Here is a 19,999-nt window from a genome sequence, read left to right as displayed (position 1 = left end):
GTTTTTGCATTACTAATTACGAAAGCGCTGTGAAAGTCTAAAAATCTAATTAGATTAATTTGCGGTTTTCTCTTGGCGCCACGAAGTCTGCAGCTGTTCTACCACAAACACGCAATACACGCGATGTTCATGAGAGTTCCCAATCTCGTCCCCAGAGCCTGCGTTTCCCTTGACCAGCGGACCGGGAAACTCAACGGCTCTGGACGAATCCAAACCGGAACCAGGAAATCCTGGTTCCGGTTTGATTGTGCGCGTGCGCCAGAGATTGCAAGACTCTTTTGCGCACGCTCCACGTTCCACTGAATAATTAAAAAATCATTCGACCGTTAATTTATTCACAGGAGACTGGACATGTCTGCGGTTTTATGCAAATTCAGGTCGTGTCACGTAATTGTAATTAATGCTGTTTTGGGATCATTCTCTACTGTTAAACATCGTTATACATTAAATATGCTTATTTAAGTGAAAAAGAATTGCTCTGAGACTGTTGATGTCTTCTCCAAACAGAAATACATCCAAAAACTGCACATGTTACGATTGCGTGCATAATCTGTGATTTGCATAAAGCACAGACTTTCAATTCCCCAGGGGCCAGGACAACCATCCCAACGCACGTTCAAATTTTGGCGCGTTACAGATCGACCAATCAGAAGTGTTTTCATTGTTTCAGCGGCTTTTTAGAATAGCCCAGAGGTCCCGATCCCTGGCGCAGACCAGAAGGATCGCGGGCCTCTGGGGACGAGATTGGAGAGTTCCAGCAAAAACGTATACTAAACTGCGCATGCGTATGGCGTAAAGTACGTTGCCCTAGAACGTCGAGTAGTACCACAAGGAGAGCAAAGGGTTTTCTGAAACAAATATATACCTTTGAGATCATCATTTGAAAGTAACGTAGATGTGGTCCAGGTTTTACCTAGGGGTACGGTCAGGTGCTCCCCAACCCCACCCCCTTCACAAGGAATAATTAATTAATTGACTATTAAAGTTTACACCATAGCGCTTTAGGGGTTTAGCGACGACAGCCCCAACAAACCATCACAATAGTGCATTCTGCACTAAAAACTGAACACTTTAAGGCCCTCACTAAATGCGACCATCCATCAGCTATTGCTGATCACATAACTCAGAGACTCAAAGGACAGTGCAGAATGCAATATGGCCAAACATAAGTCAAATGAGTTCACTTTTCAGTCTGAAACGCTGTTTCATGTGTACTTGTAAGATGTTGAAAGACCAAACGTGACAACTTAATCACGCGACAACTTCATCCGGGAGAAAGATTTCCCTTATTGAAAAGTCACACACGCGGCCCACCAGTTGACACAATTAGGAGTCGAATTTTTTAGTAAAGGAAGTTCTCAATCATTTGAACCGTTGTGTTTTAAGTAAACTTTCGTTAATTTGAGAGTTTTTAAGCAGCAAACGTGATACTTTTATTTTTTGTGCAAACTTATGTAACATGAGTCTAATTTAATTAATAGAAAGAGTCTACAAGAATCCTGCCGTATTGAAAATCACATGGCACTAGGCTTAGATAACATTTAACTTTTGTTGGTTTGATTTTCAGTTGGGTATGGGTCGCACTTGGGAAAAGTTTTCATCTTTGCCGGTTAAAAAAAAGAAAAGAAAAAAACAGAAAAACTTCTTAGACGTCAAAACAGCAAACGTGATACTTTTCCCTTCTGTGTAAACAAATGTAACATGACACTTTTTTTTTCTTCAAAACTTATGTAACGCAACACTTGTTTTTGTCGAAAACATATGTAACTTGGTACATTTCTAGGGCAAACAGGACGACATCGATTGAAGTTGTTTTGCTTTAATTAATAAAACTAATTATAACACAGATATTATCGATAAATCCAAGAAATATTTTTTTCAGATTGGGAGATATAAGGTCACCTTTTAAAGACTAGTCGGTATGTTTTGAAGTTAAAAACGAATGAACTACGATCGATAAAGCGGCAACAGAATAAGAACGTGCCATTTCGTGACAATTTGATAATTAAATTAGTTTGTTTTATAATTGAATGAACTGATTTCTTTTGTGAACGAAACAAAATCTTTGTTGTAGTAATAGTTCTGACCAACGAAAATGTGCATTAAAATTGTTTTGTTTTTGCTCCAAGCAAAGGTAATGAGATTTTTTTTTGTTTATTTGCGAACGGTGACTTGGGTTCTGTTTTTCACGTAGGAGTGTAGTTTCAGGACCAAAATTTTCGGTTTGAATTTTCGAAATTTTCATCTGTCAAATGGAACGGTATTTTCCACTTGAATCGGCCAGGCTAGTTCCATTCCCGCAAACAGTAAAGAAAACTGAAGATATTACTCCCTCTTGATAAATTCTGAAGCCATCTATCCTTTCACTTAGCTCAAAAACGTAGCTCCACGCTTTTTTAAACGTAAAGAATGCGAAAAGTTTACACTGGAAACACATACGTCTGCTTTTATGACATCTACGGAAACATTTGGATGCACAAGATGTGCTCTTATCGCATTCGTTTAAGACAATTATACGTGGTGTGCACGTATTTTCGAACTGCTTACCAAAGCTTGCTAAGCACACGTGTTCCAATAACGCAGTTTATAAGCTGTCTGCCGCAAGAAGACAAGACGAACACTGATCAGTGTCGAGCAGCTGGAATGACCGCCATGTCGAATTTTGTCGATTTCCGGGTTGGGAAAAACTGGGCCCGAGCATAAATTGGCGAATGGAACAGGATTTTCCGAGAATTCCGATTTTCCGGAATTTGAGGACAACCTCCAGAAGTTGACCAAAATTTTCGAAACGAGTTTCCGGAAACTTTCTGTTCCATTTGATTTTGTACCGGAATTTCCGAAAAATTTGGTCCAATGGATCGCGCCCTCAATTTGAACTGTTCCCGCGAGAATATTTAATAAACAAACAGGAAGCGAATTCAGTGGCATTCTCAGATATTTTAACTGAAATGTTCGGATACTTTTTAGTGTGTCTCCTCCAAACACCACTTGTGTTCCTTCCCGGGAGTTCCTTACTTTTAACTTTTCAACCGTAACACAATTGTTATTTGCTTGTAACAAGACACTTGTTTTCCTTGCGAATGCTGTAACATGATACTTTTGTTTTTCTTTACGCGACATCGATGGCAGCTTTTTTGTTTTCAATAATTAAGCCAATTTTTCACTTTAATTTAATTAAGTTGCGGTTTCAACTGCTCGAATGACCTTTCACGAAAAGTAAAGAACAAATCAAATAAAAAAACATCTCTTTCGAAAGGTTTTTAAAAGCGCGTTACAGCTTGGATGTTTGTTTCCTGCTCACTAAGGGTTTCGTGCCGAAAATCACGGAACAAGTTTTTGCATGCTTAATTACGAAACTGCTGTGAAAGTCTCAAAATCTAACTTAATTAATTTGCGGTTTTAACTTGGCGTCTTGGAGTCTGCAGGAATCCTACCGCAAACGCGCGATGCACGCGATGTTTCTAAGAATAAAACGTAGTCGAATCTGCGCATGCGTTTGGCGCAAAGTACTTTGCTATCGAAAGAATAGTACCACAAGGAGAGCAAAAGGTCTTCCGAAACAAATATATACGTTTGAAATCTTCACATGAAAGTAACGTAGATATGCGCATGCGTTTGGCGCAAAGTACTTTACTCTAGAAAGAATAATACCACAAGGAGAGCAAAGGGTTTTCTGAAACAAATATATACCTTTGAAATCTTCATATGAGATAAAGTAGATATGGCCCATGTTTTACCTGGGACGTATGGTCAGGTGCTTCCCACCCCCTACCCCCTCCACAAATAATAATTAATTGATATTAATTAATTAATTGCTGATTAAAAGTTTACACCATAGTGCGTTAGCGCTTGAGGGGTTTAGGGGTTTATCACACGACTGCCCACCAAACCATCACAAAAGTGCATTCTGCACTAAAAACCACAGGCCATAACATCAAATGGGATCATTTTGAAATCCTTGCGTCAGGCAAAACTGACCTCCACTGCAAGATTAAAGAGACCTTATACATTCATGAACTACAACCTTCTTTAAATGCCAATGTCGGCAGTGAGAGGTTGTTACTTTGTTAACCTAATGTAAATATTAAGTTACTGCTGTAGATCAATTGTCTCAGTCTCGGTTCCAGACCCCTTTCATAACAATATATAAATAGTTGCCAAAATTTTAACGGTCATACTTTTGAAAATGTATGTAGCTTAGCATACGAAACGTCAAGTTTATAAAAATGCGATTTTTCATAATGTTTATCACCGCTGTTTGTGTTATATTTTTAATCATGTTTATTTATGTTTCCTTTTTCGCTCGATCAAGCAAACTGGAAGCCACAAGGAAAACATAACCGAGGCTAGCGTTTATGTTTTATTTTTTTTGACATTTTCTCATTTTCCCGGCATTTGTCTTATTTTAGTATCTTTTAAACGGATTGACTGACCGAGGTTGAAAGTTGAAACCAAGGTTGAGACAATACCTTTGACAAGCGGTCTTCCTGTGTAGTGTAACGCAATGGCCGCTGTTGACCGAATGTTGGAATTGTTTCAGTCCGATTTCCTTGGATTCATCTAATATACAGAAAGCTTACGAAAAGGTACGAACAAAACTTCATTTTTATCGCTTGTTATGTGTGTTTTTAAACAAATTCTGAATATTCTGATTTTGATTTGATCTGATAAAGAGTGCTTTGATTTTGACAATTGCTACGTGACCCGTGTTCACTTTGGAACTTGAGGTCAAATAAAGCTGCTTAAATGGTTTCTTATTTCTTACAAATGACACCAAATCCCGCAAAACAGTCTGGTAAATATGTTCTGGAACCAGATCACAAGTATTTTTGAAGCTGGGTTGTTCAAATATGTTTATATGTTTTGTTTATGGCAGTTTTAAGCATCGCGAAGCCGTTACGGCGAAGCTCAAATTTCACGAAAGTACTACTTGCATTTCAAGCCGTTAAAAATCGTCTTTTTAGTTGCCCGTGGTTTTGAAAACGGATTTTCAAAGAAGAAACAACGCTCTTTCACGTGGTATAAGTTTCTACACCTTAGCTCATGTACCAGGCAATGATTTTAGGTATTGAATTTTAGCAATTTTGCCTTGCGTGAAATGTATCAAAATGATGCGAATAATTAAAAATCTCCCAAATATTTAAGGTGGCTCGACCCAGTTTTTTTTCTAGTGATACCTATCAACTTTGAAACCCTCATTCTTGAAGGAATTAATGTCAATGACATATCTACTATATCACATGGATTACACATAGACTGAACTACAATATGATATAAATTTTTGGGAGATCGGAATGAATATCACGTGACAATGACGTCACACAGGTTTTTGCTCTGAATCGAATTTCAGCCCTTAACCGCATTTTCTCTCGAGATCCTCCACGCTACGCATACCTTGGGTGTTTGCCTTCAGCTCTGCGGAGTTTCATCGAAATCTACAAGAGGAATTTTGAAATATCTTGGAATTTGTTTTCAGATGGTATAATTTATGCGTAAAATAAAGACAAGACTTCATATAAAGAAAATTGCTTCTTTTTTAATGTTTAATGAGAGGCTTTAGCCCTCATTCCTGTTAAAAATGTCCCATATCCGATATCCAAAATGTAAAAATTAGGTAGACTTCCGCGATTTCGAAAAATATGAAATATATGAATCATAGTGAAGCTCAATGTTTAGCTCTATTCACCAATTTTACGCCTACTTTCGCAAAAAACGCGATTATTTCAAAACTCGTCGATGAATTTTCCCCAAAATTTTTCAGGGTGGCAATTGATCAGTACACTACATAATCCCTGAATTTCATGTTCATTGAAAACTTCTAAGGTTGTCTAATATAAACGCAAAATTGAGTAAATATTGAAGCAATCTCGTAGTTTTGAATAATTTTGTGTTCTGGGATTTCCTATTGTTTCGAGTTGAGCACAACATCGAATTCCTGTGCACCACGCGTAAAATGACTACGCTTGGCTACCTTCTGAAAGCTTGCCAAAAACGTTCCGAAATATGGCCCGTTTTAAAGAAAACAATGGAAAAGCAACAACTTTTCTTGTGTGGTCGACGTCTTGGCTGAGTTGAAAGTTAAAAATGTCAAGAACAAGAAATGCAAAACAAAAAAAGGCCGCCGTACTGGATGCTACGCTAAAGAGATTTCAACATCAAAGGAAAGAAAGTGGAGACGTACCAGGTAAGTTTTTGAGTAAACGCTGTCAAGTCATTTGTAAATGACTGGAATGGCGTCAAAACATAACCGGCTTTCAGTTTCATTCATTCATTATTGTTTACTTGAATTCGAGAATATTACCATATTCCGAAAGATTTCGGTAAGCTTTCGGAAGGTGGCCAAGCGTAGTCATTTCACGCGTGGTGCACAGGAATTCGATGTTGTGCTCAACTGGAAACAATAGGAAATCCCAGAACACAAAATTAATCAAAACTACGAGATTGCTTCAATATTTACTCAATTTTGCGTTTATGTTAGACAACCTTAGAAGTTTTCAATGAACATGAAATTCAGGGATTATGTTGTGTACTGATCAATTGCCACCCTGAAAAATTTTGGGGAAAATTCATCGACGAGTTTTGAAATAATCGCGTTTTTTGCGAAAGTAGGCGTAAAATTGGTAAATAGAGCTAAACATTGAGCTTCACTATGATTCATATATTTCATATTTTTCGAAATCGCGGAAGTCTACCTACTTCTTACGGTTTGGATAAGGGATATGGGACATTTTTAACAGGAATGAGGGCTAAAGCCTCTCATTAAACATCAAAAAAGAAGCAATTTTCTTTATATGAAGTCTCGTCTTTATTTTACGCATAAATTATACCATCTGAAAACAAATTCCAAGATATTTCAAAATTCCTCTTGTAGATTTCGATGAAACTCCGCAGAGCTGAAGGCAAACACCCAAGGTATGCGTAGCGTGGAGGATCTCGAGAGAAAATGCGGTTAAGGGCTGAAATTCGATTCAGAGCAAAAACCTGTGTGACGTCATTGTCAGTGATATTCATTCCGATCTCCCAAAAATTTATATCATATTGTAGTTCAGTCTATGTGTAATCCATGTGATATAGTAGATATGTCATTGACATTAATTCCTTCAAGAATGAGGGTTTCAAAGTTGATAGGTATCACTAGAAAAAAACTGGGTCGAGCCACCTTAATATTGTTTCAAACTAAGAAAATAACCATTCAAAATGTGTATAATAATCTATTATTTTTGATGATGTATTTGTTGTTCTGAAAGAGATCGTTTTGATTTTGAAATTGAGGTGTTTGAAGTGTGCGATTCATTATTTTCCGTCGTCGTATTTGCTCGTTTAAACGCGGGTCACCGATTAAACTCCGGCTTCGTATTATTAAAGGTCGGGTCAAAAATGCTAACTTTTAAATAAACGCCGGGGACGTTTGATCGAGGTCCCGGCGTTTATTTGCGGTCGAGCAAACAAGTAAATATATTCTCTTAAATAGCACTGCTACGACAAACTGGTACGGTTTGCTTCTTTGGTAATTTTTTTATAATGCTCAAGGAAAGTCCAGCGTAAAATAACTAGGATGGAAGCTGTAAACAAGAAGCAGCAATGTTCGCGTTCGTGTTGTCATGACTAACGCACTGTTGTTTATAACAGTGAACGTTTATAACTGCGGAGGACGTTGGCGACATTGCCGATTATGGACTCATTGGTTGTTTATGTTCTGCAGTTCGGTTTGTAACAAATCTTGATTGCAACATGCACGTGCCGTATGCAAGACCGTTACTTTGGTAAAAATCATCCTCGGAGACCCAAGAGCAGTTTGTCGGCCGGGACGACGAGAAAAATCGTGGTTCTCGGGACTGAAAAAATTACAGAAAATTGCACTTCGTTAATAAACACCGGACCCCGCCAAGTTTGAAATAAACGCCGGAGGTGTTAGATTTGAGAAAACACGGTAAGCAAAATGACTAACCTCCATTCTTTCCTTATTCTTTCGCCTCCTTTCGCTTGCATGTCGTTTGAAGGGAGTTACAGAAGGATATTTCTTAAAAATGGTTTATATTGCGTCTGGCTTTTTCTATCTTTTGTGGGTATTTCCACGCAGGAGACTGCATCTCTGATCTACTTTGAAGCAGTCTTCCACATAGTTTTCGGAACACACAAATATTTTTTGTCCGCTTTTGAGCAATTGTTCTTTTAAATATCGGAAGACGGTGAAAATAAACACCTCTTTTTGTATTTCTTGGAGCTCTGTCTGAGCAAAATGGTGCTGCACAAACAGGCATTTTGACAAACAAAAGCCAATACAAAGAAATAAGGAGTTTCGAGTATTTTAATTTCTCTGCCAAACTTCAGGCTGAGCTCTTTGACGTCACGCATACATTACCAGCTCCAAGATGGCGGCGTTCAGTTGTCAAGTTTTGTGCTACTTCAAAGAAAGATTTCGTAGGGTTATTAGCGCACGTTGGAGGCTGAAATTTTGGTGGATAACGTATATTTGTATAAACTTTTTATTGGCGTAAAGAAAATTAATGGCCATTCTGGAGTGAACTTCTCCTTTAAATAGTTTCAGGTTTTGCAATGTCGTCCTGGGTTGCAGGGGAGTGTACTTTAGTTATTAGCTTTGGCGAGATGGAGGTGGGTAGGGGCCGTGGGTAGTGATGTTATTTCAGACTTTGCAATTGTATTGTACTCATTGTAGAACTTCCTTCCTTATAAGTAAAGTAATGTCTGGTTCCTGATGCATAAGCAAAGACTAACTATTAGCAAAATTTTACTGAAAAAACGGCTAAACATGCGAGTCTGAGGGCAGAATTGTACTTTTTATTTTATTTTTTTTTACTGTCAAAACAGCTCAAGCGTTCTTATAAAGGGTGAATTAATAATTCTTTGCTTCAATATTCCGTTCTTGAAGTGCATATTTCAATCTTCAAACGAAGACTCGACATCCATGCACGCGAGAATTTGAAAAAAAGTACCTTATTTGTTTAAAACCAAACGTTGTGTTAACAGTACATGTTGGTGGTGTCGTTCCCTAGTGAGTTCCCTATAGTAGTGAGTTCCCTAGCAATGAGTTCCTTAGTGAGTTCCCAATAGTAGTAAGTTTCTTTGTGAGTTCCCTATAGTAGTGAGTTCCCTGGTGAGTTCCCTATAGTAGTGAGTTCCCTAGTGAGTTCCCTATAGTAGTGAGTTCCCTAGTGAGTTCCATATACTAGTGAGTTCCCTAGTGAGTTCCCTATTGTAGTGAGTTCCCTAGTGAGTTCCCTATAGTAGTGAGTTCCTTGGTGAGTTCCCTACAGTAGTGAGTTCCCTAGTGGGTTCCCTATAGTAGTGAGTTCCCTATAGTAGTGAGTTCCTTAGTGCGTTCCCTGGTAGTGAGTTCCCTATAGTAGTGAGTTCCCTATAGTAGTGAGTTCCCTAGTAGTGAGTTCCTTAGTGAGTTCCCTATAGTAGTGAGTTCCCTAATGAGTTCCCTAGTAGTGAGTTCCCTAGTAGTGAGTTCCCTATAGTAGTGAGTTCCCTAGTAGTGAGTTCTTCGGTGAGTTCCCTAGTAGTGAGTTCCCTAGTGAGTTCCCTAGTAGTGAGTTCCCTAGTAGTGAGTTCCCTATAGTAGTGAGTTCCCTAATGAGTTCCCTAGTAGTGAGTTCCCTAGTAGTGAGTTCCCTATAGTAGTGAGTTCCCTAGTAGTGAGTTCTTCGGTGAGTTCCCTAGTAGTGAGTTCCCTAGTGAGTTCCCTATAGTAGTGAGTTCCCTAGTAGTGAGTTCCTTAGTGAGTTCCCTGGTAGTGAGTTCCCTAGTAGTGAGTTCCTTGGTGAGTTCCCTAGTAGTGAGTTCCCTAGTAGTGAGTTCCCTAGTGAGTTCCTTGGTGAGCTCCCTAGTGAGTTCCTTGGTGAGTTCCCTAGTAGTGAGTTCCCTAGTAGTGAGTTCCCTAGTAGTGAGTTCCTTGGTGAGTTCCCTAGTATTTAGTTCCCTAGTAGTGAGTTCCTTGGTGAGTTCCCTATTGTAGTGAGTTCCTTAGTGAGTTCCCTATAGTAGTGAGTTCCTTAGTGAGTTCCCTATTGTAGTGAGTTCCTTAGTGAGTTCCCTATTGTAGTGAGTTCCTTAGTGAGTTCCCTATAGTAGTGAGTTCCTTAGTGAGTTCCCTATTGTAGTGAGTTCCTTAGTGAGTTCCCTATAGTAGTGAGTTCCTTAATGAGTTCCCTATTGTAGCGAGTTCCTTAGTGAGTTCCCTATAGTAGTGCGTCCCTTAGTGAGTTCCCCATTGTAGTGAGTTCCTTAGTGAGTTCCCTATTGTAGTGAGTTCCTTAGTGAGTTCCCTAGTAGTGAGTTCCCTATAGTAGTGCGTTCCTTAGTGAGTTCCCTATGTACTTTCTCTCGTGGAGCCATTGAGTCAATATTTTGACCAGTGGCGAATATTTGATATTTCTAGCGTACAGCAATTCCGGTATTCCACGCCTTTGAAGTTCTTCGATAAGGATATATTGAACTGCGAGGGTCAGGTACTTTTTAAAATTCAAAGTGTCAACTGAATTTTTTTTTTTTTGAAATTCTTCTTCATTTATTTATTAGTTTTAGTTTTAGTCTAACCGTAAAATCAAGCTTAATTCATAATTTTTCAATGTGCTTTCTTGCAAGGGATTTTAAAAACGATTGATTTTTTAACACTTGTACTACTGAAACATTAGTAGAATGATCAGTTTCCTCATTTAGAAGCCACGAAAACCACGTTTACAGGATTTAGTCTCATTTTGAATTTATAGATTATTAAAATGCCTTAATGGTTTAGTAAAACCCACTTTTCAAAAGTCATTCATTAGTTGATGAGAGGAGATTCAGTATAATACGTATTGGCAACTGTAAAATTAGGTTATCTTTGTTTTTGTGTATTTATAATTTCTCTGTCTAGTCGAAAGATAAATGATATTATTTCAAAACATAAATGAATGTCTATGCTTCTTCAGTGCACCAAAATGTTTCCCTCTTTTTTGGTATTATAAGGGGGTTGAAAAAAGCGAGTGGCAAACGAAATGATGAGAAAACACTGTGTGACATGATTCTGACTGTTGACGGGTTGCAGCCTCATTTAAGTCGTTTGTAGCTAGTCTGCGTTGAAGACAGTCTTAATCGCCGGTATATCGAGGATTTTGAACATTTTCGGGCTGCAACGCTAGCTACGTATAGCCAAACTGCAACAATCAAATCAACAGGGTGTCAATGGATTATGTCCAGTGCTTAGAATTTTGCAATCAGAAATCCAAAGATTGATCGCACACCGTGAAATGGACTAACTTGAATTGAAGACCTCCGAAGATTTAAAATCATCAAGTTCCAGAAGTGAAACAAAAGCTTGAGTATCAAGTAAGGATGTCCGCGAAAGGAAAGGAAGAGAAAACTTGGCTCGCGTTAAGGGAAGTTTTACACGCGCGTCAAGCGATAAGTGGTGAATACTAAATGTGAGTTTTCAGGTGATCGACAGTAACTTTATTCGAATCCGCTTTCCAAAGTTCTTTGATAAGAATATATCAAGCTGCGCTGTTGGAAATATTGTTTTCTGTTCATATTGGTATAAAAGTAGCGCTTTATGACATCTATATAATCTTCTGAATCATTTTTTATAGCTTATTACTGACATAACTGGCAATAATGTCTTCCCGCACCCCAATTAATAATATGATTTTTGGTTGTGTTCTTTTCAAACTTAAAACTAGCAGAACGTCAACTGAAGGTATTTTAGTCTCGAAATTAGTATAAAAATTAACAAACCCTTCTGCAACGTCAATTTTGAGCCCAGTCTAAGTATGTTCTTAAAACACCTAGATAAATAGAAAAATTTCCGATGATATGTTGATAACTGATTTGTTGATTGGATCACCATCTAGGAGCATAAATATTCGACGAATAAAGCGGTATATATCACAGCTGTATTGTGTGTACTTAGGCTGTAATGTAAAGATTGTGAACTTGTTGAGCGTGAGTAGTTTGTATATAAAGCAAGGGTGTTGGTGGAAAGAGAGGAAGTGGAATCTTGTCCTAGCCCTTCATTTGCTACTCGCACAGAGAGTTAACGCGCGCGTCAACAGGAGATCTAGAATGTCAAGTACAGTTCCAAGCTTGGAGTTTATTAAGTCAATATTTTGATGGCGAGTATATTTGAGTTTTGAGTGATCGAGTTTGTTTAAAACTCCACACTCAAGTGCCAGTTTTTTCTATTTTCCATAGCGCAGCATGTATTGAAACATTAAGAGGAAACTGCAACCTGACAGCTATAATAATGTTTCTGGACTTTATTTCTCAACTGATACAGAAGTTTCAAACCTGTCGATAAGAACGCTTCTCAACAGCAGTGATGAGTTTCAACTATCTTTACTACACTAACTTTTCTTTAACAAGTCCAGTGGATCACGTGTTACGTGATTACTGCTGAGCTTTTGGCACTTCTTCAACGAAGATACGGGACATAGAATGCCAGCCAGTATACGCGTCTGCAATTTTGTGGCCACTGGTACACTTTCCAACCCAGAATCCCACTCGCACCTTTCCCTTGTGAATGTTATTACAGTGACCTTCAATATGGCGGTGACGGTGAAGGTTGTGGCTCTTGCCTGTTGCCATGTAGAACGCACCGTCAATGGACCCAGGAGAGCTACATTCGGCGCCATTGAAGGTGAAATACCAACGGCTACAGCAGTTGTCACATCCCTGAACCCTGAGGTTTCCAGCAAAGTAAAGATGGAGGGCAGTGTCTGTGAAGTTCTTCATGAATTCACAGTTCTAAGGAATTAGAACTGTGAATGAGTAATGAGTAGATTAATAGGTTCATTGAAAGGTTTGACAAGTAGTGATAAAGGATTAAAAACGTAAAGAAATTAATATTTGACATCAATTTGTACTTGTAGTTGGAAGTATTTATTTATGCTCGTATATTAATTGATGTAGTATAAAACAGCTAGTTTAGGGTGGATTTATTTGCAATGTACGCGTATATATAGCCGTCGCATTTGCCCGTTTGCATTTTGTTATTGTTTATTGGTTCAAAAAATTTCAACAGGAAAATGCGACGGCTTTACGCGCATGTTGGAAGTAAATTCGCCCTTAATTATTGAGTATTAACATGGAGACATTATCGGACCAATACACCCTAAGCGTATCATATTTTCTTTAATTTACTTCAGGTAACAAGGAATATTCGTCGCTATTTCTACTGCATTAGACATTTTTTCTTCTAAACGTAAAAAGAGACAATTGTTGCCAATGAGGTAATGGAGTGCTTCTGCCCATTCAGATAAGAACATTACCATTCTAGAGAAAGAAGTAAATGAAATCTTGCTGAATCAAAGTACACGACTAATGATCTTTTTTACCTTTTTGTCAGTACAAAGTTGTTCCATCGCAAGAAGAAGTAATAAGAAGTAAAAATATCCTTCATTGAGTAAACGAGGACAGAAAAACCTTGTAAATTTTACCACGCTAACTGGTTACCATATTAATTCGATGCTTTGTAGCATTGAACTGATGGCAAAGTGAATTACATAACTTACCTGGATCACACCTGAGTCTTTGTCGTCAGTGCTTTTCCATGTGCATTCTTTCCAGTTCATGTGCGAGGAAAGCTGAGGTGTTCCTGGAGTCCCACTGTCACCTTTCTCTCCTCTCTCTCCTTTTTGGCCGGCGGGGCCCTGGACACCAGGTTCTCCCTTTGCTCCTTTTTTTCCTTCTGCACCAGGTGGTCCCTGGGGTCCACTCTTTCCCGGACTGCCCTGGTCTCCTTTTGCCCCCTCACGTCCATCACGGCCAGGTACCCCAGGGGAACCCGGCATGCCATGCGTACCGGGAATACCATTTGTCCCTGGTTGTCCACCATAACATAACGAGACCTGTGTTGGGAAATGAGAGAAACAAAATAAGAAAGAGTTATCGTACTATGAAGCTATTATAATTATCTAGGATAATTAGCATAAGGGTAGAGAACAAACAACAAGAAGCTTGAGAAGCTTGAGAAGCTTAAAATCGGGCGCTTAATAATTAGCTATCTGTTTTGACTTGAAAGGCAGGGTACAGTACAGTAAAAATCACTGGAAAAACAGTCACTTAAACCTATTCAGGCCGGGGGGGGGGGGGGGGGTGGGGCTTTTGAGGCCCGCGCTGACTTTGGACGCTTATAACTTTTTCAAGATTCAACCAAACGCTGCCAAACTTTGAGCGTTTATCTAAAATTTATCTCGCAATAATTTGGTAGGATTAGTTATTGTGCCAGAACTTAAAATCACCATGGCAACGTCATTTTGACAGGCTTGTTTTCCCAAATTTGAATGTTTTCCCAAACTGGAATGTTTTCAAGAATGCATTATTACTTAATGACATAATGGTCTCAATTTATAAAAATATATTTCGCACAATACAAATAAACGATTGAACTAGACGTCTAGAAAATATAAATTTGTAACACTTCGCAAAGTGGAGCCTTTTTGATAAAGGCGGAGTTTTTACCTGAAGACCAATTTTTCCAACGCTTTAGGTGGCTGACGCATTTTAGTATTTTCCAGCCCTTACACTTTAATGGAACAGTATACAACTCCTAATCAGGTAACTACTATTGTCAAGAAAATGATCACAACTTATTGACCAATGATTACGTATTTGTTTCATACCATTACTGTAATAGCAACTGGTGAAGAATAGTAGTACTGACCCAAAGTATAAGGGCTGGAAAACACTGAAAACCATTTCAGCCGCGTTTCAAGGAATCCAAAAAAGCTTTACTTATCCCATATATATTTGTTTTGCAGTATTTTGTTAATTTTTGGACGATTTGGGGGGGATGTCTGGAAGGCGATAGTTTTTCTCAAAGGATTAGTAAAATTTAGACAAATAAGAAATATTGGAGATTCAATGTGATTTTAAAATTTGAATTTGAAGTTAAAAATTGGTGGACGGACACCAAACAGTCTCCTGACAACCCGGAGTGCTCTTGCGAGGGGGTCAACTGTTTGGAGGTGTTTCCATTCTTTTCTTCAATCCCTTCTTTAAATCTCTTAAAGTTCCATTCAAATTCAGGTAGAACCCCACCTTAAGTTTTGTTCTTGTGAGAAAAAAACAGAAGTCAAAGGTTACGTAATATAACCAAGCATGGATTTTAATTCTCCCTCCCTTTCCTTCTCCTTAGCCTTTCACCCCCACCTTTCCCTCCCTTTCTACTCTCATTCAATTTTAAAATGTTTGTTTACATTTCCTAAGGCCATCCCAATAAAATGTTTCGTTTCCCATCGCCCGACCGACCCATTTTTTTCGAAAAGTAAAAAAAAAAAAAAAATTCCAGATTCTCTAGTTAAAGAAGCAAGTACTTCAATTTACAAGCACACGATCTTGTTTTATTAACAACGATTGGTATATGATGTTTTTGTCTTTAATAAACATCGATACTACGTTATTTAAAGACTGTTTAGACATTTGATAAGGAATAACGAACGAAAAGACCACGTTTTCGAGTTGACTTTGTAATCAGGCTTTCTTACTTAGCAGCCCGGCCTTCTCTGGAACCCAAGTGTTTTTTTTTTTTTTTTGCCCGACCGACCGACCCATCATCACAAAAGACGGGGCGATGGAAAACGAAACATTTTATTGGGATGGCCTAACCAATTCGGTATCGTACTAATCTGTGCCAAGCAATCAGATAATAACAGAAATGTGCCTTAATTTTGATCTCCCATACCAAGACCTTAGAGTATAAACCGCTAATATAATAATAACAAATAATAATAAAATAATTTTAATAATAAAACAAAACACACTTGATAATAATTCTGTAGCTCTGAGGTTATACACCTTGCAGTATTAACGTACTAACGAACTTGATAACAAACCCCATGTCGTACTAAGGATTTTTACTGATCAACATAGAAAATATGTTCACAATGGTTTGTTCCCAAAACGTTTTTTACTGTACAGAGGGTCTGTATATTGACCTGTAACTTGTATACCGTATTGAAAAATTCAGAACGAACCGACTTCTGCCCGCTACCATGATATCATGTTGAAAAATTAGCTCGTTCGAAACCGTAGCAAAATCGTTAGAGACAGACAAGATACAGCCGTTTACTGGCAGTCTTTGAAAATCCTGAATTTCGTCAAAATGAGCCAAACTAAAGTTTTAAAATTTCCTTTATCGATATGGTTCTTATCTTTTTATTCAATTCTATGAACTGCTTTTGTGCAGTACTGTCCACAAAGATTTCAATTTCCTCAAAGTTTCGGGACAAATGAATACAAAATATTTCGAGCAGAATGTAATTTGATCAAGCGAATGTTGTCACGTCTATAAATACTTCAAGCAGTGAATGAAAAACCGTTTTGTTTTCATCGATGAGAACCACTTTCAAATAGTTAATGCATAAAAAATAACAATCAGATCAGAATACAATAATTATTAATGTAAGGTCTCGCTATTATGTCTCGGCAGAGATACTTCTTTTTTGCAAGTTCAAATGTATGCAAATTTCGTGTGAAATGTAATTCGATTCCATTGTCTTGTTTACAAACACTTTCTTAAGAAAGTTGTATTTTCGTGAATAAAACCCATTGGCCTGTTTGTCTGTGATTTTTACAAAACATGTGGTCTTTTTTTTCGGAACTTTAAGTTGTACAAAAATTCCTATTTTGAACACAGATGCACTTCCGGAATTTCTCATCTAAAATTCAATTGGTATTTAATTATAATTATTCGAAGTTTTCATTTACAAGTCATCTTTTCATTCGATAGCTTTACTGATCTCGTAAAAAAATCCATTCAAGTTCACACCAATACTGTACATTGCCAATGTTTTGCTGACGTCTCGAGAAGTGTCTTACTAACGTCACTAGTCAAATCTAAAATATATCCAAACCATGTTCTGCAAACATTCTACTCTTTGTGACAGGCGACTTTGTCGCCCATCTGTGCGGAAATGAAAATCGACATACTTCTTGCTAAATATTTAAAAAAAATAGTCTTAAAGTGGAGTCCGCCTCAAAAAAATGTACCGCCAGATCACACTGCTATTTGTAGAAACCAGCAAAGCGTCTAGTTTCAAAGTTTCCCACAAAAACATTGCGTGACATGAATGACGTTACCCCTTTTATTTACAAAAATAGCTTCAACTTGTCAAAGCAACTACAGTTTCACAATGGTGATTATTAGTATTTTACCCCTTAAGCTTTTTTCTCTGTCCTCCCGCCGAAGCAAAGAAGAGAACCAGATTGCAGATTAGCCCAAAAGTCGACCCATTGTTCCTACAACGATTTACTGTCAAAACTGAAATGAAACCGATTGGCCCAGGCTATCCCCGTCATTTTTAGCCGACAGGAGACTATCGTCTAGGACGACCAAAGGGTAAACTATAAATCGGCCACGCCCGATTAATAAGTAACATATAAATATAACATGAAAATTTTATATCATCTTGATGATCCCTAACAAAAAAAAATATGTCAATAATATAGAGGTGGCTACTTTTTATAAAAACACAACGTGCTTACCTTGTTGTCACTTGGTTTGCTGCTGACATTGTTGGCCGTCGCTGAACCCAAAGTGATCAGCACAAAAAACAATACACACCACATGATCAGCGAGTTCTTCATACGAGATTTTCCCATTGGTATCGTTTAATCTGTGGAAATATAATTATCTTGTTATTGGATTGTTTCGCTGTTTGTATTGCAATGTTTCTCTACTTTTCTGAATTGCATAACAAAATAGATGAGATGAGGCCCATCGCCTAAAGGTAGCGCTGAAATGTCATTTTTAACCCAGGCAACGAAGCTCCAATTCTGAAAACTGGCTGGTAATAAATTAACAATAACGAAGTAAGACTGTGACTCTTCAACGATTTTTAAAATCAATTTACGTTTTTGCTGTTCAGTTTTGGTAAATGTTATAATAAAAAAAGGTCATCTCCCCGCTTTTTTCAACAGTAAATGTTAACTTTTAAAGAGGGAGCATTATAAGGCCAGTTTTTAAACTGCATTTATGTCCGATTACTTGGTAATGAATGGAGTACCGAATACTACGCCTGACAATGTCTATGGACCTTGCAAGATTAAACCGACTTGTAAAACTTTCCAGAAAAGGGAAAATAGGCAAGAAAAAAATCATGTTTCCTTAAACCGTTTGTTAACTTACAAGAGCAAGGCAAAATTCGTACCTTTACACTGTGAAAGATTAGTAGTCGATAAAGTTCCTACCTTTTTACTTTTTGTTTTAAATTCATGTTAAAACGAGTTTTAGAACTAACTACTTGTTGCTAACCAAAAAACGTCATCTGCAAAATGCCCAAAGAAGACGAGTCAAAAATTCATTTTTGGGGGTTACAAAGACGTTGGAAAACACTACCAAAAATTATTTAATATCACAATAGACCATTGCCTACAGATTGTACAAAGTGCTTCAATCCTTGTTTTAGGCGCTAAAACGTTTTCTTTTTTTATTCCAAGACTCGCCTAGAAGATATCGTACTTGAAGTTGAACACATTTTTCACATACTTAGCCTTAAAACATTAACACAGTTGGCTTGGCTGGTCGAAACAAAACAAAATCATAGGCAAAGTAAACGGGGAAACGAGTGCTTGTTTTAAAATTGAAACGCTTACAACATCAGCTAGTAGAGTGTTCTCTTGGCCCTGTAACAAGTTTCTCGTTCAAATAACTAAAATTTATAAAACAGCGTATGACAAGACAAGAAGGCCTACCGGTCGTACAGTTAAAAAGTAACCTTCTTGTAAAACTTACCAGAAAAAAGAAAATTAGGCAAGAAGAAAATCATGTTTATTTAAATCGTTTGTTAAATTACTAGAGCAAGGCAAAACTCCTACCTTTACAGTGTGAAAGATTACAAGTCGATTAAATGCCTACCTTCTTCAACTTAACTGCACCAGTAAGCATCTAAATGGCAATGATACTCCGGCAATGTATCAAAACATTTTATCTTTTTTTTGTAATCATGATAATTTGAAGTTTCGCGTAAAAACGCGTTTACTAACTGATTACGTGTAAACTATCGAAATACATCCAGCACTTCCATTGGTCAGATTATTTATAAACTGACCAATGACTATAAGTCTGACATGTTAAATTTCATTGTTTTGTTTTGACGAGTTTCGTGTTAAAACGAATTTTAGAACTGCCTACGTGTCGCCAGCCAAAATAGATCATTTCAAATACTTTTGGTGTTACAGGGACCAATGACTGTAAATTGTGCAAATAAAGGCAATTGATAAAATGGGCTTTTATTTGTTTGAAGTTTCATGTTTCATTCCTGTTTTTTTAAGGTGCTATGTTGTTTTTTTGTTTCATTTTCTTACAAACCTGGCCTAAAAGACACCATCTAGTTGGACACATTTAACTTGTACTTAGCGTCATTAAATTAACCTCATTGGTTGGCTTGATTTGTTGAGACAAATCAAATCATAAACAGAGTATACGAGGAATCGAAGGGGTCCGAAGTGCTCGTGTTAAAACTGAAACGCTTGCAACGTCAGCTAGTACAGTCTACTCTGCTCAATGCTATGGGCAACTGATTGAACGACTTCATGAACCAGCGTATCAAAAATACAAGAAGGCCTATTTGTCCGCGCGCACAGTTAGAAAGTAACCAATAAAGAAAAAGCTTAAAATATCCACTTTCTCTTTTCTTAAAAGCCTGTTCAGAGTTAATAATTCGTCGAGCAGCATTGACGGTTTAAGAACGTGTATAAATTATCCAGTCAACCGGATTGTAAATAATGTTTCTTTAAAACGAAAACAAAAACAAACAAACTCGAAAATTAGGCAAGAAGACAAACTCGATTTTTAAACCTGATTTGCACATAAGTACATACCACAAGAAAATGTAAATATGTATAACCTCAGAAGACAACGTCATTTTCAAGCATGTAAGGCTAGAACAAATCGTTTTAAACATAGTTTTTTTCCTTCTATGTCAAATTTTTAATATAGTTATAATAGATTTTAATAGTTGTTTTTTTAATATAGTTATAATAGATTTTAATAGTT

The 19,999-nt window shown here is 37.5% G+C and overlaps 1 protein-coding gene across 12 annotated transcripts in view; it reads right to left on the bottom strand.

The window, feature by feature from the left end:
- Positions 1 to 19,999, bottom strand: part of LOC144651855 (collagen triple helix repeat-containing protein 1-like) — a 72,711-nt gene that overhangs the window by 14,357 nt on the left and 38,355 nt on the right. For 7 of the 12 annotated variants that reach the window (XM_078511892.1, XM_078511891.1, XM_078511894.1 and 4 more), the window contains 3 exons: positions 17,488 to 17,618; positions 13,515 to 13,850; positions 12,257 to 12,747 (listed from right to left, as the gene is read on the bottom strand). In XM_078511892.1, the coding sequence (XP_078368018.1) occupies positions 12,391 to 12,747; positions 13,515 to 13,850; positions 17,488 to 17,604 (810 nt within the window). In that variant the 5' untranslated portion in view covers positions 17,605 to 17,618 and the 3' untranslated portion in view covers positions 12,257 to 12,390. Of the gene's footprint in view, positions 1 to 12,256; positions 12,748 to 13,514; positions 13,851 to 17,487; positions 17,619 to 18,152; positions 18,190 to 18,819; positions 18,919 to 19,999 lie in introns of those variants that run through there. The other 5 variants (XM_078511899.1, XM_078511901.1, XM_078511900.1 and 2 more) reach the window with 5 other exon arrangements.

This window comes from Oculina patagonica, chromosome 4 (assembly GCF_052425735.1).
Source record: "Oculina patagonica isolate OP01 chromosome 4, crgOcupat, whole genome shotgun sequence".
Classification (NCBI taxonomy): domain Eukaryota; kingdom Metazoa; phylum Cnidaria; class Anthozoa; order Scleractinia; family Oculinidae; genus Oculina; species Oculina patagonica.
Note: the sequence above shows the minus strand (reverse complement) of the source record. Positions and strands in the feature narration are given on the sequence as shown.